Genomic DNA, 17,952 nt, shown 5'->3' with positions numbered 1-17,952 from the left:
GCAGCCGTGACCCTGTAGGCCGCGGGGCCCGGCAGGTATCAGGAAGAATCGGCCTGCCGTGGTCCTGGCACGGATATTGAGGACCGCAGCCAAGGCACGGGGTGTGAGGGAGGCTGGAGCTTCGCCTGCCGTCGGCTTCGAGCAGTGAATACTGACAGAACACCCGAGGGGGACCAGTGGCGAAGCAACAGGATGCACAAATTGAATAAATTTTGTAATCTTTAGTTACTTTACCTCAGCACCTCACTAAAATCATGTGTTCTGTTTTTACTACTAAATTTCTTCAAAATCTTCCGTGCTATTTGCTGAAATCCCATAGGTGACTATGTCATCAAACATATCATCATCAACACATACGTGTTCATGCATCAGCATACGTCTCATCTCCCAAACCTTTCCAGACTTTAGTTAATAAAAATTTCTGATTTCATGTATGGCTTTTGGATCTCTGTTCTTATTCACTCAGTTCTCCCACCATCTTATGTGAATTATTGCATAAACTGGGGAGGGAGGGGAGCTTTGGACAGAGCCATAAAAACTTTGTCTTGCATGGCATGGTTTCAGTGATAAAATGTCTGCAGATGTGCTGCTGAAAGATTCCTTGGAGAATTCAGTCCCTGTAGTGTATAACTTCTGTCTCATTCCACACTTCCGTCAGCTTGAACGACTGACACACTGACAAAAACCAAGGGAAACGATTTTGAACTTTAATTTCCCCAAATGTTAACTACCAGGAGGAAGTAAAAACCCAATGTGATAGAGAAGTGACTTTCGCATCTTCCCATTCGCTGTTTTAATGAGCAGTACTCCACAGCAGTAAAACGATTTGCACAGGACCATAAAAGAAACAGTTGCTCAACTCTGATGGAGTGTAACTAATGTGACCTTGGCTCTGTTTCATGCTGATGAGGTCAGTCATCATGGGCTTTATTCACGTGCGGACCAGTGCCTAAGATGTGTTTGACCAGTGCATCTTGGAGGGCAGCAAGCGAGTCCCGGCAATGAGCACCCACAGCCTTTCTGCCTGCTGTGTCTGTAGGAACTCCAATACTCTGATTTTCACCGAGTGGGTGCTCCTGTGCAGAAACTGTGGGCGTTTGGTTTTTTTTTTTGTGTGTGTGTGATGTGGTGAGCAAACCCTGGACTTCCTGCAGACAATTTTTAAGGAGCTCATGAAAGTAAAGCAGAAAAGCAAACTTACTGTCACTAGATTTATATTCATTATAAGGTGGCCTGGCCCCTCACTGAAAAAAATCTAGGGCATAGCACATTTCAGACTTTGAAAAATCACCAAAAGCTATTAAGGCCCCACTGTCTTGTTTGACTCAAATCTAAGTTGATGGTCAAATTGCCCTGATTCTAAGGAGATTATCAGTTTCTGTATTTTTGCATACATTAAATGATCCCCTGTACAAAGGTCTCGTGACACAACTTACTCCACCTTCCAGGAACTGATTTACAGTGAATCCAAGGTGAGTAATCCAAGCTCCAGAATAAAAAATGCAAAAGTAAACTGGAACTTGTGCGAGAGAGAATCGTTGTTCCTGGTCTCAGATAAGTGTGTGTGTATGTGTATATATATATTGACATTTAAGGTGGAGATGCCAAGGTTTACAACATTCACAGAGGACAAAAAGTCCTAGAGATAAGGTGCCCATGGGGCAGGAGTTGCTGATGCAGATGGGTCCTGCAAGGGCAGTGTTCACCTCTGGTTCTGACTGTACCTGTCTTGGTGCACTGGGATCTAGTATCTCGTTTCCTACGCTCCTCTCCCTCCTGCTTTCCTTGTACAGACCTAACAGTAGCTATCAGCTTAATATACACTTTGTAAAGAAAAGTCATCTGCATGTGTGTAGAGCTTTTTAAGTTGAAAGCAGGTATGTGAGCTGTAAATCACACCTCTCACCACCCCACCATATGAAGAACCAGGCCTTGTGCTCAGAGAAGGAGACGTGGCTGGGAGGTGAAGCCAGAGCAACTGTCATTTGCACTCTTGCAACTGTCATTTGCACATCCAGACATCTCTGTACCCCTCCTAGTAGTTCCTGCATGCCAATCATCAGCCCACGTATTGTGTCTGAGTCAGTGGGGTGGAGGGCTTCTGAGCTGGTCATCAACTACAGTTGAAACACACCAACCTGGCTATGATTTCTTTAATTTTTATTTACTTGGGTACTCTTGTTGGAAATCATAAAAAGCGCAGCTGATATATGACCAAAAGAAATGTAGGAGTCTTAAAAAAAAAAAGGAAGATTGCCAAAAGCTGGTATAAATCACTTTAATTAAAATCTTCAAATACAAAAGTCACAAGCATTGGAATAAACAAAACTGTTAGAAAAGTTCTAAAAAGAAGCTACCAGGCAAACAATAACTTTCATGTCTTAGTTGTAACTTATATTGTTATTATAATAATATATTATTAACTTTATGTTGACTGTATGTAAGACTTTCCACTGCATTTTTACGCTCTGCACTGTGGATGAAAACACTCCCTCGACACACTGAACCTAAATATAACCTTTTTATTGTGCAATTTTCCATCACAGCTTCAAAAGTACATCTGTTTTTTAAAGTCTTCTCATTAAAAAAGGTCCCCTCCCCCGTGTTGAAACCCCATGTAGCTGGTAGCATCCTTTTAAAGCTTAAAAAGGGAAATAGAGTGGTGTGGTGGTGGCGTATTCCCCTACTGTGCTCAAAATATCGTAAGGCGATGCAAATAAACACGCGTGGGAGACCACAGGTATTCTCTGAGGCATTTTGCTACGCTGCAGACTGGCGGCCTGTGTGCCAGAGCAGCGGCAGACCAAATTGCATGCAGCAGGGCCCGCACGGGGACGGCATGGCCGGAGAGAAAAGCCACCACCAACACAGATTTCTGGCCAAAATGGCTGTTTCCCCAGCGGGAGGGATGTCAGCCTGGCCTGGCAGGTTTGTCCCCGGGGTGCTCTAAGGTCCCTGATGTCCCTCTGATGGTCGAGGGGTGGGTGGTTTGCTCAGTCTCTTTAATCTCCCGTTTCCTGGAGGACAGAAGAGACCTGAGCGAGTTAGGGAGTGTAAAGCAGAGCTCCACCTGCAGCTATAGGTTCAGGGAAGTCCTTTCCAGCTGAACCACCTGCAGGGTGGTGAAGGTTGAGGAGTCGTGAGCCCTAACCGTGCAGCCCACTGACCACGGTGCTGGTGGCCTCCTCTCCTTTCCTCCTGGGGATGAAGTGTGTGAGGGCAGAGGCAGACCACCCTGCAGGAACAGCCTGCATTTCCTGCGACAAAAACTTGCCTTTGGAAAGCACGTGGCTACAGCTCCATCTTGCGACTGAACTCTCCTAGCCTGGGAAAAATGTGCGGTGCTGCCCCAAATCCCATGGAGGACCTGGGTTCTCGGCAAGGTGTTTTCCCCTGCAGGCACCCCGACCTCAGTTTGCTTTGTGTGTCCCCGCTTTCCACCCCGAAATACCCTCAGCAACCACAACCCCTCCTCGGGCTTCCCTGCATGATGCAGTAAAATCACAGCTGTACAGCTAAAATAAAACGCCCTGCTCATCCTCTCTGAAGGCAAGCTTTTGAAGGAACTGCTTTAAGAGCTATGCTTGCAGAAATGAGAGGGAGAGAGGAGTTTGCAGCTCCCAGATGGCAGAACCACAAGTGCAGCATGAGAAGCTGATGCCTTTCTCTATGCCACGCACAGAGCTGCCCTGTGCTCGAGTGCAGCAACCCAGGCCGGACCGAGAGCAAAACCAGCCCCTGCCTGGGTTTGCCCTACCTGGATAATTCTCCCAGGAGCTTAACGAGCATCTGTCATGTACAAATTACCCAGCAGGATCTCATGTCTTCCCCAGCCCACAGGTTGTACCAGTGCCGCCACATTTGCATCCCTTGCCAGAATTAAAACTTGTGGTAGAAACGTGAATTTCTAGCATTAAATTTCCTACTAGCCAAGTGCTTTACATTTATCCTGTGCACGTGTATTAACCATTTAAATGCAAGCAATAGCTTTGGCATTTTTGATAACATAAAAGCTGTAAGAGAAGGCTGGAAGGCCGAGTACACCGCCAGGACCAAGGGGTTTTTCAGTAAGCTCTGGCAGCATTTTGTCATCCACCATCCGTAGCACATGGCCATTCAGCTCAATAGACCTGGAGAAGGACAGAGAGACTGTTTGAGCAGCTGTGCTCTGTTTGCCATCAAGCACAAACAGCTCTGGACCTGAGTGTAAACATAAACTCAGCCCAAAGCCAAACTAAACTTCCCTTCAGGGTTTGTGTGTGCACACACACAGAGCATCTGCTGCACTCCCTCTGCAAGGACTCCTTTAGAGTACTAGCACAGGCAAGTTGAAAAGTACATTTCTTACTCTTCTAGTGAGGTTAACAGCAGAAGAGGCTTTGAAAAGTACCAATTTTAATCGGTTTTCCTCCTGCAAATATTAAGATATCTTCTATGCCCACAGAGCAGATCCTTCCCATGCTGATGCATTAGTGGTAACAATGAAAGAAACCGTACAAAGCCTGAACACGTTGCTGTAAATCAGGAGCCAGCACTTGGGAAAGCAATATAGCTGTGCTTGTGCAAAAGAAAAAGGACTTTAGCAGCTGGTCCAGAGCCCTGAAGCCTGCTAGGAAAAAGCTTCCCAATTAACATCAGACAAGTGTCCTTGTACCTTAGCAAGCTTTCAGCTTTAGATTTTAGGAGACCTGATTTAACAGAAATCAGACCTTACTGAAAAAAAACCCAGATGACTGAGTGGTAACCCCTTCCCCCTTGCCTTGCAAATTGAATAAGGTGAGGTTTTAGAGGCCATCTAACCCTACTCACAATCCTTTCTACAGAGACAGTAGGAGTTGCATGCTTACCTGGAAAGTATATTCTCTTTCCCATGAGGCAGTAATAGGTACTGATCCACGTGCTTACTCAATAAGTAATTTGGTAGCTGCAAATGTTGGGTAATGTTGTAGAGGTTTAAGGCAAACAGCGTCACGTCCCCTTCTCTGTACTTTGGGCTGCCAAGGCAAGAGAAGATGATGGTTGGGATCAGGAGAGAAACAGGTTTCACAGAAATTACGTGTGTCCCAGATTGCTTTTGTTGGCCTGGAGGTGGCCGTGGGCTCAGTTTCTGGGATATTTCGCCCTTTCTGGAGCCTTACTGGAGGGTGTTTGTGCAGTGGAGGTAGACACGGAGCTTCCTCTCGTCGGCTCCTGCCAGGCTGACCTGCAGCACCTTGGTACCCACCAGCTTCTTATAGAGCAGCGAGAGCCAGTAGTCCTGGGAGGCATAAAAACATGCGTAAGCACTTGTGTACATGCCAGGTACTCCACATGGTGTTTAACATAACGTTCATTTTGCCGGTAACTTCAGGGGTTTTTTCCCCCCATAATTTTTTGCTTTACCAAGTTTTTCGCCATATCTATTTAAATTTCCACAAACAGCATCACTAAAGAGAAAACCCTGCCTTCAGGCTGTAGAGCAGCTGTGTTTGCAAGGTACCTTAAGAGTCATTTTCCCCCTCATATGCAAATCTCAGAGCTCTTTCTGTGGGGGAGAGACTGTTTGCATGTTGGAAAGCCCTTCTGCAGGGTACAGAGCACCTCAGGGCTGAACGCGCAGGGGATGAGTTGCCCTTCCTGCAGGAAAGCCTGTGCCCAATCCACAGGCGCAATGCTGGGAAGAAGCCCCTGACAACTTTTATGCCTTTCACTAGCATTGTGCTTTTGAACAGGTCTCAAGATTAATTTCTGAATGCCAGTCATGAGTAAACCCTCTGACACCCCACGACAATGCCCGAGAGCAAGGTGATGCCCAGTGCAGACTCATTTTTTCCAGGTCTGCTTTTTCTTACATCTTGACAGCTACTTTTCCTCTGTGAAGTCCGTGCCCGTACCAAAGAGAGCGTGTGGTCTGTGCAGATGTGTTTTGGGACGAGGAGGCTGCAGGCAGGCTGCATTTTACAGCATCACTTCTTTGAGCGCAGCCCCAGGGGAGGACGTGCTCCAGCTGACAGGTTTCAGAGAGCTTCTTCCAACTCATCTGCCTGTCTGTCTTTGAGGTTTTCCTAGAAGGAAAACTGTCGCGTTTCTCTCCTGACTCACCATGAGCCTGGGGAAGTGACTTTTCCTATCAGCCTGCATGCTCAGCCCCTCTGCAAGGAGGTGCAGTCTTCTGACACTGCTGTGCTTCTTCATTTCCATGCTAACTAAAACTGATGGACCTGGGTTTGGATTTCCCTCCCTCTAAAGCATTATTATCTTGATTAGCATCTGTACTGCCTGTAGGTGAGGAACAAAGCACATCCTTTCAGTCCAAGTTATATCTATTTTAAATGAGGGAATAAAAAGCCCAAAGCAACGAGCCTGACAATGCAGTCCCTGGCATAGGGACCAGCTGAAAAGGCAGGAAAGAAAAACCCTGTATGCTGGGTTTCCTCTCAGATGGTGTCTATGAGCTTGTGAAAATCACAACTTGGAAGCAGAAAAATGAGAGTAAAGCTAAAAAGAAAGAAGCTATCCTCTCACCCCAAGGTAAGTGCTACTAGCACAAAGAAACACACTGTACATGCAAGAACAATGTATAGTTCAAATAATGATGTTTCATCACAGCAGAATGTTATTTCCTAATAAATCCAACTATACTAAATGCATGTTTTCAGTAAATTATCCTTCAGTCACTACTGAAGGCTAAATATGCTCATAACCTAAGAAATGCTTGAGTCTTGACTTCATGTTGGTTTGGTTTTCACTTGGGATATAATTTATTATAATACCATGTATCACTTCTGTTTAAAACCTACTCATCACTCAGCTGAGGAGTACTCAAACCAAAACAGTCCATCCAGAAAAGCCTTGTGAACTCCAGAAGTGTCTGCATACAAATCAGAGCGTCATGTCCCAGAAATCAATCTCTGCTGTGATGAAGACTAGCTGCATCCCTGCAGTTGCAGTAAATACCTTGTATCTGTGCATATATAATACATGAACCCATAATGAAATATGAGCTAACTTTAGGTACAAGGATAATTGCGACCATCCTACAAAAAAAGGCGCTGTTAAAATGGCTGACTTGTATCTCCACATCCAGTGTTGCCTGTGCAGAAATACATGCAACATTCAGATGGTGTTAGTGGGGTTGCATACATACTGGCAAAGGCTCAAAGTTGGCATCCACCAGGTGATAGGTCCCTGCCCCGAAGAAAACTTGTCTCATCACCACGTCAATCCCCTGCCTGGCTGAAAGCCCGAGTTTGTCCAACCACCTGCCAAAAAATGAGGCAAACAACATGCAGGTGAAATTGTCAACCTCAACTGTACACTGTTGCCCCTCTCCAACCAGCTAAGGAAGTAGGAAAGCAAGAATTAGGGCATGAAGCTGACTTCCTTAAAATCACACAACTAATTTCAGTTTGAGTCTTGCACTGACTACCTTAAAAAATAATTTCAGACCACCTCTGGAGGTCCAAGCTGGTGGGAGCAGTTGCTCCACTCCCCTGTTTGCAGGTGGTGGAAACCAGGAGCAGCAGCAGATGCTCCTGAACTGGCCAAGAGCCTGAAGGCTGAGAGAAATCATCACACCAGTGACAAGGGTGCCTGCTATTACCAGGCTTTGAGTTGCTGACCCACCAGGCCCTGATGAAAAGGATCATCGTGCCTTATAGGAGGGAAAAAAATACATTGCAACCATGTTTTTCGTTAATTTTCAAAACATGAACCACACATACCCATGCAAATTTTATCTCCCTGAATCTACAAACTGATAACAGTGCTAAGAAAAGCCTGAATTCTTTTATTTCAACAAAATGCTACAACTGGAGTCCTTGGGGAAAATTATTTTCATGACTAAATTTCCCTTTGGTTAGTTATTTCATGGTGGTCGAAGGATGACATTGGAAAAAGACACCCATCTCATAAATGACTTTCCATCCACACAAAAGGACGGAGTTAGCATTGCAGATTCGAGGGCAGAAATACAACCTTCTCATGCTTCTCATCACCCATTTCCCACAGGAATCTGCTATTACCTGGGCCTACACTGAACCTCAGGCATGGGGGAAGCACACAGGGACCGGTGGGAAGGTTGTGGTCCTCAACCCACCCATTGCCTGCGCTCCCCAGGAAGCCTGAGGGAGCTGTCTCTCCCATGGGGCATGTATGCAACTCCCTTCAGCTGGTAAAATGTGTAATTTTCCCACACCTGTGACAAGGTACTCACATAAAGCCAGCAACATAAGTGTTGGACAGCCTGGGAGCTCCCCCTCCATAAGCAGAGCTCGTCTCTCCTAGCCAGACCTTCTTGTTGGGCACAGTCCCAGCAACAATCTGGCCGGTGTGGCATAGGGAAGAAGAGAAAGAGACAACGGTTAAGTTTTTTGGCTACTGAAATAATGGGCAATCAAAGTTTTGTGCTTTAGCCAAATGCCTATGCATGACGTTTGCATTTAAGGGATAACACCAACTGAGCCGGGATGTCACAGAAATTTTGATCAAAAGGACTAGAAGCAGATTTATATCCCCCCCTCCAAAAAATCACATCTATGCATGTAGAACAAGGCAAACACCACTAAAAGCCGGGTCCCGTAAGTATTCTCATGCTGAGTAGTGGTATACTCTAAGTTATGCTGTTCTCTGGATCTCACAATACAAAGAAATTGGGGTGGAGGGTATGACCATAAATTACATCCCTGGGTAATGACTACATCAATAAATGAGAATGTTGTAGGTTTGTGATGTATCTGGCACCATGCTTGTTGCATGGCAAACTATTGGAACTCATTTATTAGCAGTATTGTTAATTTTTCTAATTTACAATGATAGCAGCACCCAAGCTTTGAGGATCCCTGTTTATTGCTAGTGAGAAATTGTATTTTATTCCAGATTCTCTGCTAAACCCCTGGAAACTGAACATGGGAATGATTGAATAGAACAAGGCACCTCCAGGACTTTGTGTACAGCTGTGGCAAAGGTATCCAGCACTTCAGGGCTCAAGAAATCCTCCCTTGTTGCACTTCGTCCATTCACATAGTAACTGGAAATGGAAAAAAAAAATGCCACAGCCAAAATTAAGCCAAAATACCACCACTGGTACAAAACACCAACAAAAGTACTCAGTTGCTTGATACATTTATCCACAGCACTATTTTTCTGTCCAGTTCTTTTTCTTTTTTTGTTTTCCAAATGTGTAGGTATGTTGTTTGTATTTAAGGGACTATCAGGTATAATTACCTCAATGGAGGCAGGATATCACAGAAATTTTGATCAACAGAAGTAGTAGCGTTTTTTTGCATCTACTCATTTAGAATGAGGAAAACATCACTGAATAAGAGCCAGCTTCTGGAAATTTTCTCTTGCTCAGGAGTCTGACACTCCTATGTGATTACTTGCTTTACTGTATCAAGCTATATATTAAAAATATCAGATCCTAGCTTCTGTCCCGCTGTTGGAGTATTTTGGCTATCTGGAGGGTAATGGGATGGAGGCATCCCTGTGGGATAAAGGTTGCCCTCCACCATGAGCAGAAGAGCTTTTAGGTCTGGTTTGTCTGAACAAAGAACAGGAAATTGGGATCCCTGTGTTTTTTCCATTTCATCACGCTATCACTCAGTCCTAACAGAAGTAGCTGAAGTCTTCCAGCCACAAGAGGAAGCTAAAACCTGATAATCCTAAATTAGTAAAGAAAATAACACACGCCCATTTAAAGCAAAGGCAGCCACAGGGCAAGAACAGCCCAGGAAGGGGAGAGGACATGTTTTATGCCTTGCCAGCAGCTCAAAATACATAGATAAGTCATATATGTATACATATATATAATATAAGTTTGTGCATCTTTTCCTGCTGTTACCTGACTGCTGCATGTCATCATGCTGCATTTGACTCCAGAAGGAAAACCACCTTCACATGGAAATCACTTTCAAATATGTGGAGTTCATGGCAGGTGCCCTGGGGCCAGCTTACCCCACTGCCCACCTGAGCACTTTAAAACTGCATCCCTAACCCACAGCACAAGAGCGAAGAGATGGGACTGTGCTGGTGCTGTTTGCATTGCAAGTGGGATCTGAGGGTGAATTACCCATGCACAGACTGAATTGACTTGGAGAGCAAACATAAGGGAGCAGGAGAAGCTGCTAGCACTTCTCAATGAGTAAGGGTCAGCCAGACCTGCAGGGCTTTTAGTTTTTATCAAACAGAGATAAATAGAGAAAAAAGGCAGCATGTAACACATCAGCTAACAAGGCTTCTGCTGTATTTTTTACAAGGAGTTGGGTGCAATTGCCAGCAGGGTCATCTGTGACTCTCTGAATTTGCTTTTAGGGAGTGAAGCTTTCACTCAAGCAGATTCAGCCTTTCTAATGCCAAGGAGAGCACCAATGTCAGGGGTACTGACTCCGTTTCAAAGCCCAGCCACCAATGGGTTATTTAATATCTTAGGTTAAAAACCTTCTGCTCTTGCAGAAGTTCAGCAGAGGCATCTCTGCTGAGTAAGTCTGAGGTGCCTTCTTTCCCTTTTATATGACACCTTCTTCTTCCCATAGGAAAGTGCATTTTATTTGCAATGTTTGGCAACTTGGGGCTTTGAGACAACCTGGACTGCTGCTCAGATCTCACTAGCTTTTGGTACATGTTGAAACACAGTATATGCAAAAAGGCTCAACTGCTGCAGAAACTCTCCTCGTGCGGGGGAGAGCTGTGACCTATCCCCTCGTGCTCTTCTGAGAAATAAAGCTGCCGTGCCATCCCACTTCTGTTTTTCTCAGCACGCATATTTAGCAAGCAAAATGACAGTCTTGCACACATTGCAATCCCCACTGCTATACCTATGTTACAAACCCCTGCCACTGCTTTTGGGTCTCTGCACTAAGTAGCCTCTTTGGAGACTTTCTGCATTTCTGTAACATGCTCCCTCAATTCCTCTCTTATTCTGAGTAGAGGATTTTGGAGAGAGGCACCTGAGGAACTGCTGAAAGGGGTATTTCACTCCTTACTTCCCGTTGAGATGTTCAAATTGACATTTTGTAAAGAAAACAGCCGATAAGCAGAGTGAGGATGGTATCTGAGCAGTACTTACTGGTGCCACGTGACAGAGTCAATCACCTTCCCTCCCGATTTCAGGAAGCTGCAACCAGAGGGGATGTGGTGGAGAGCAGGGGATTAGCGGGTACCGGTGAAGGGTTGTGGTCCCCATGAGCGAGCTGCCATGCACAGCCCTCCCCTCTCCCCCCATCTTGTGGTAGTGATGGTGAACTGCTTTGGGGCCATGCCTGCGATGGCTTTTAAATGGGCTTTGGGCAGCCTGGCTGCCTCAGCAGGCTGCTGGGAGGATGAATTAATGCTTGTGTAAGATGTGGAGATTTCTAGGGTGAAAAGCCCTTGTTAACAGAGCACTAGAGCCAGTGCTCAGTTGAAAGGTGTATGGATCACTGAAGTACTTCTAGCATCTTAGTTTCAGCTGGCTGAGTATTTAAGCCTTGAGGTCCTGCATGCAGGTAAGATTTCAGTCATCCCCAGACAAGGAAAAAAAATCCCGTGTTTCTAATTTAAGGAAAAATGCAGGAAATTAGTTCTTAAATAGACTGGATGTATCCATTTGTACATCCTTACTGTTGATTTGGAGCAGAAAATCCTTAAAACCCTGCCAGATGCCTCCTTATGCCCCCTCCATCTGGGTGCAGACGAGCCACCGCTATCCATGCCTGTCCACCCCAGGTGATGCTGCCAGGGCCCCACACCCCTACCTTCTCAGCAGTCTCTGCGTGTGCTTTCGGGGCTGCCCGACATCGGGACCATAGAGCTTCGCATTCCGGTAGACTGTATAGTTACTCAGAAGCTGGCGTAAGTGAATAAAATCTTGCCCCAGCTGGAAGCCGTCAATGTAGATGCCAGATTTCTTCCTGAAGCTATTGGGCTCTGGGGAAGACACACGTGCATCAGCATCCTGCTCTGGTTTTGGGGCAAAAAATAGGGCAGCTCATTCCTCTTGGGGAGTACAAACCCCCTATGGCTTCACATGATCTGGCACAGTACGGGTGAGGTATTTGAAGGCTATGAGCATGAAACTGAAAGCCTGGGTGATGCAGCCTGCTGCTGTCCAGCACTCTGTCCCAGCCAGTCCCCACAGGTGATGTCCTGCACCTTGTGAGGCATCGTTCACCTCATCTCAGAGCCACAGTAGGAGCAGCAATATCGTCTCAATTAGCTCATTTGTTGGACCTTCTGTGAAATCCCTCCTTGCAGATTAAGACCTTAATGTTTTCCAATAAAACATCACCTTGCCTTTATGGGCCGTCATCCAAAACATGCAAAATTACCAGCCCATACCCTGCGGTAGTACCTTTCCAGGTGACCACTGGCCTGGCCCACAAGCAGGCTTCACACTTACCATTCCCGAGCTCCCAGGAGATGTTGTACCTCTGCGAGGCGCAGTAGTCCAGCAGTGCCCGGGCATTCGAGCTGTCCCACTGCAAGCCATCTTTCCGCAGCAAGGCATTGAGCCCAAAGATCAGGTGAAACCCTGAGCATTTTGCAAAGCTGTAGAGAATATCCAGCGTATTTCCTGCATGGAGCAGAAAGGGAGGATGTTTACCTCAAGGTTACAGCATGCTAGTTGTGCTCTGGCCAAGCGACAATCTTTACTGCCTGTATTTATTTAGCCTGGTGCTGCAGATGTGCCAAGCTCTCCCAGCTGGACAAAAGAGCCCAGACCTTACTACACACCATCCTGCAAGGTGTTGATATCCTCCCAACTCCTGCAGCAGCTGAATACTACTAAATATGAGGTGGTAGACAGTAGAAAAAGATTTCTTTGAATATTTTTCTAAGTGGGTGAAATGTTTCTTTTTCAGTGGCTCCAGCTCCTAACAGCCTACGACCCTTTTACCGCAGGGCAGAGATCCGCAGCCCCCTGGTTATAAACCCTAGCAGAAAAATCCATCAAACTCTTACTTGTAATGGTGGTGTTTTTGTGCTTTTTCCAGTTATGCTCTGCAAGAATCAGCTTCTCCTGGCTGGGCCACTGGGCCAGCAGCAGCTTCTCAACAGCAGCAAATGCAGGCCTTGAGCCACAAGCCTCTGTAGGGCAGAAGGTTGATAGCAATTAAGTCCTCGTCTTCACAGCCAGGGTCCAGCATGCAAAGGGCTGCATCCCTCAGGAGGAAGCACAACTGCTTGGTGCCAGGCTGAGAGCCTGTCATGCACTTTTGTGAAATGCACCCCTACTTTTGCAATATTAACCACATAGAAAAAGAGGGCTGGCGTGATGCATAAATATATATATTATATATATATAATGTATATTTCCCAATTTAAGGTGATGGAGACTGGGGGAGTGGAGGAAGACTGAGCTGTGCTTCTGGAGGCTGATATCATGGTGGTCACACCCCAGTAAACTGTTTTAGCTGGAGCACCATCCGGAAACCCTCGTTCCAGCGAGCTGACAAAGTGCAGGCTGCAACACCCGAGGAGCAGATAAGCCACCCCGGCATGCAGCGGTTCAGCAGGGTTCCTGGCCTGCCTTGCTGTGGGCAGATATGGGGCAATGCTTCCCATGGTGCCCATCTCATGCAGGGAAAAGCTCTGACTGCCCCACGTGGCTCCAACAGCAATGCTGGCAGGAGTTATAAGACGCTTTTTCTTCAAAGCTCATGTTTTTTCTCGGCATGCAAACCAGGAACAAGCCATAACCAGACATGAAGGCATGAGCCAGAGTCACAGTTACCCAGAGACGAGGAGGCCACTCAGCAAAGTGGTACAGGGGGAAAAGTACCACTTGACTTCAAAACTGAGTATCACCAGTTGTACAGTGATGTACAATTGCACTGTTGTGCTATGTACCACAGGAACAGACGGGAATTTTTTTCATCTGAAACACCTCTAGAAGGGTTTATGTGCTTTTGCTGAGTTAAAGGAAGAAATGGACTTTAATGCAGTGGGAAACCTCGCGCACCAGGACCAAGCTCGAGCAGTTAGCAGTGGTCTGGTGGGTTTGCACTTACCAGGTCGAAGCAACAGGAGGGCAAGGCCGTGCCCCCAGCCTAGCTCTGGCTTTGGCCAAGATAAAGAAAACAGACACTCTGTTCTCATCACATTATTTCTTTCATCTCTTACTTAATTTTCATAACAAACCCACAACTTTTGAGCTGACCTTGACCGCGTCCCAGGCAGTGGGGGAACTCCTGAGGCTGCTGTGAGGAGCACAAGGTGGCAAAGAGAGAGTCCCAGCAGGTACTGGGGTGGACTTGAGGTTCCCCGCGCCTTTCCTCCCTTTCTCACGGCTGGCACAGCTCCTCCCACACACTGTACTGAAGGTCTACAGATCTCTTCTCCATGGAGGAGAGCAATGCTGACCCTGTGGAAGACCCCCAGTGCTGCCACCATGCCCTTGTGGCATCCCCAGCCTGCATCAAAGCCACCTCCTAAACCCAGGATAGTTTTGAGCCTAACAAACACATTGATGCCCGTTTTACCTTGCTGGGCCTTAAGTTCCCAGAGAATTTTTTCTTCCAAAGTTGAATCCTTGTTGGGATCAAAGATGAGAAAATCTGTCTCGGTGCCGCCGAACCTCAGGAAGCCTGGGGACAGGGCCGTCGCCAGGGCACGCAGTTTGGGATTGCTGAGGAAGGGATGTCAAGAAACAGAAGAAACATTACACTCATGCAGACTATGGCAATTGCTCGGAGGGATGTGCTGCATTAGGTGACCTGGGGCTACCCAATAGCCTCAGGGCACTCCTGAGCCCTCACTGGATCTGCGCCCCAGCCCTCTGCACCATGCAACAGAGACACTGCCAGCCGAGTGGGCCAGGAGAGCAACAGCAACGCAGCGAGGAGGAGATGTGCCCCAGGAAACACTCTCATGGACAGGGAGTCAAATCCTGGGGGCAAAGTAAGGCAATACTTCAAAACAGGTATTTTTTTGTCCTAAGCACCCTTCTCCCCTCGATTTTTTGGTTTTGTTCATACAGAACTAATATACCAGTCCTGTGAGAAGGAACTTTACACCATCAGCCCCAATTTCCATCAATGACAGCCAAAGCAATCGCTTTTGTACCCAATTGAGATTAAGACTCCACGCTGGGACAAGCGTTAGCTTTAGCAAAGCAGGTTTATAAAATAACATAAGCTCTGCCTCTGCAACTTGCGCACACCCTGCGCAGGATGTGCAACATCGACACCCGGCCTTTGCTGAGGGGAAACCGCAAGGCATCGGAGGATGCTGAGTGCACAAGCACTATCTGCTCAGTGGTGACACACAGCAGATTAGAGGCCGCCGAGTACTTCCCACTCCTCGTGGTGGTGGGGCCGGCCCCAGACTGAACCCCAGGGTGTGTGGTGGGGGCTGGAAGTTGGAGACCTGAGCACTTTCCAATAAAGCTGGTGTCACCTTTCTCCTCACCAAGGTGAGGAGAAAAAGATTAAAGTGGTGGGGGGAGGGAAATCAGGACTGGAGAAATACCACGGGGCTGAAAAACTGGATCAGACAGATGAAAAAGAAATAACTAAGATAGATAGCTTCCAAAAAATGTAGAATCAAAAGGAACAGAGTACAAAAAAATAGAGAAAAAGCAGGGAAGAAAAGGCAAGAGAGAGTTCAGAGCTGAAAGAACAGGCAGGGAACACCATCACTTGGCAGCCCAGAGTTGTTCAGTGTTACCCAAGGTGGAAAAAAGGCTTCATTTTTAGGATCTCTCGATTCAGCTTTGATGGTAACAGACCTTCCTCAGCGTTTAGTTGACTTTATGTTGACAGCACTCTGGCAAATGTCTGCAAAGCTGCTCGAGGACTCTGATGATTTTTACCTCGTGGAGAAGCAGGGCTAGCAGCCCCCAGCCCTGCCACGAGTAACGCCTCTGCTCGGCTGTTTCCTTCTTTTTTTCTGCTTGCAAAGCAGCTCCTCTCCCAAATTTATCCCCGTGCTGCTTCCAGGGAGTACCACCCGAGCTGCACCTTCCCTCCATCCACCCAGCCCTGCCACTCATTCCCCGAGCACCAGCGAAACGGCGCAGCTCGCACCCACGGCAGGTACCGCCTTGCTGCCCCGGGGGGATGAAATTGGTGAATCCCGAAGGAGACGGAATCCAGCAGCGTCCCCGGGCTCCAGCTCCAGGGATGGGGTCTCTCCGTTCCCCCTAGCTCGCTCCCCTGCCCTGCCCTCCGGAGCACGCCGGGCAGCAGCGCCTTTGCCGGCTCCCCGCCGGGATGCCCGGACTCCCCTCCCCGCGGGTGCGGACCTCTCTGCCTGCCGGGGAACTCTCCCCGCCGCTCCGGGGGACCCCTCTGCCGCCCCCCCCGGGCCGTTTTTCCTTTGCCTAAAAGGGGAGGAAGGCGGCTCACCTGAGCAAGGCGACGTAGCGCGGGTCCCGGGCCAGGCTGGCGTCCAGGGTGAGGGAGAGGAAAGCCGGGCTCACCTCCCCGCGGGGGCTGCCCCGCAGGCCCATCCGCAGCATCGCCGCCGGCCGCCCCTCCGCCAGCGGCAGCAGCAGCAGCGGCGGCAGTAGCAGCAGCAGCAGCAGCAGCGGCATCCTTCGCTCCCGGCCCGCCGCGCCGCCGGCGGCACCACCCCCGCGGAGGGCGGGCCCGGCCCGGCCCGGCCCGGGGGTGCAGCCCTCCGCTTCCCTCCGGGAAGGACAGGGGTGTCGTGAGCAGCCAGCGCCGAGAGCCTCCTTACTCTGCGAAAGGGCCTTCGGGCTGCCATAGCATCTGTGTAGTGCAGCCCTGCTCTTCGAGCCTCGCCACTGTGCGGTGTCTGAAATCAGCGCTCAGACACCTGAAGCCCAGGGGTGCTCTCCCGACGGTCCCAACCACTGCAAAATGAACCTGGGTTTCAAGCTGGTTCCTTGCCTGCTCAGACCTTTCCAGCACCGCAGCATGCTGCAGCTGGCCAGCCAACTTCTACAGCTTTCTGCCTTGCCCGTGCCACCCCGGGCACCTGCGTGCAAAACCAGCAGGCTGGAAAATCGCTACACGTTGAACCCCCGCCACTGCTGCTGCTCAAGGGGCGAGATGTCCACCTGACATCCCAGCCATGGGCCTCCACTGCAGGAAACGGAGTCACAGCAGCACGCAGCGAGCCTGTGACAAGTGCCACTTGGCAAGCCTGCTGCTTCAGGCTGAAACCCACCTTCCCCATGCTGCAATACTGTTGCAACAAGGGCATTTGTTTAATTACAGGCAACAGGCAGCTTGGAATTGCTGTTACAAAAGAGTCAAGCGTGCTATGGGTCTGCCCCCCGTGTGCTCCCTGCAGAGTCCAACCTGTGCTGAAACTCCTTCTTCTTTGGCAACAGCTAGCCTTGCCAGGGAGCCCTCTTGGGTAACGGCCAGCTGCACCCATGGGGCAGGTATTGCTTAATATGCACACTACCGAATCATTTGCAGAGTTTTTAAACAATGACACTTAACATCACCATTACATTTCCCATCTGCATCAGTTCATCCTGCAGCATCCATGTTTCTTACTAAGTTTGTTTTCGGAACAGTTGCCTGCTGGAACACACTGCAAATCGTTCAGTTATCTCTTACTTTACTTGGGTGCAGCACTTCCCATGCTCACTGAAGTGGGGGCATTAATCAGCATGGCTTAAGGGCTCGCCTGCCTGGCCCTTCCTGTTCCTGCTTGCTCTACATTTTTATACTATTAAGTAACTCGCCACCAGAACGAGAAGAACTAGACCAAATTAACTCTGTTTTTGATAAACACATCCATGGCTCTGCCAGAAAGGAAACATCAGTGACACTCCTGACTGCCTCAGTATCTTCATCAGTGTAACGCTTCCCGTTCCAGGGGGTACACCACCAATTATATGCCTATGCCTGCAGGAAAGGCTGGGGTAACTATCTGCCAGAGGAGTAATTAATCTATCAGCAGATGACTAGAACACCACACAAACTACCCAGCCCCACGAGTGAACCCAGGATTTAAGAATGCAGCTCAATGCATGACAAATCATTGCTGCGAACCAGGGTAAGGTCATTACTAAGG

General features: G+C 48.2%; 1 protein-coding gene across 2 annotated transcripts; it reads right to left on the bottom strand.

Moving 5' to 3' along the window:
- Positions 1-2,263: 2,263 nt before the first annotated feature.
- On the bottom strand, positions 2,264-16,492 carry HPSE (heparanase). Of its 2 annotated transcripts, XM_052772536.1 has the most exons (12): positions 16,305-16,492; positions 14,439-14,584; positions 12,919-13,044; positions 12,356-12,529; positions 11,712-11,883; positions 11,045-11,092; positions 8,914-9,007; positions 8,195-8,301; positions 7,127-7,241; positions 5,139-5,257; positions 4,848-4,994; positions 2,264-4,130 (listed from the first exon to the last, which is right to left on the bottom strand). In XM_052772536.1, exons 1-12 carry the CDS (start codon positions 16,490-16,492, stop codon positions 3,971-3,973), a joined length of 1,596 nt encoding a protein of 531 aa, XP_052628496.1. In that variant the 3' UTR covers positions 2,264-3,970. The 2 variants fall into 2 exon arrangements, with proteins under 2 accessions (XP_052628496.1, XP_052628506.1); XM_052772546.1 differs by lacking the exon at positions 11,045-11,092 and having other exon boundaries at positions 16,305-16,482.
- Between the last annotated feature and the right edge of the window lie 1,460 nt (positions 16,493-17,952).

This window comes from Harpia harpyja, chromosome 2, assembly GCF_026419915.1.
Source record: "Harpia harpyja isolate bHarHar1 chromosome 2, bHarHar1 primary haplotype, whole genome shotgun sequence".
NCBI classification, from domain to species: domain Eukaryota; kingdom Metazoa; phylum Chordata; class Aves; order Accipitriformes; family Accipitridae; genus Harpia; species Harpia harpyja.
The sequence above is the reverse complement of the archived record's forward strand: the minus strand, read 5'-3'. Positions and strand labels throughout refer to the sequence as shown.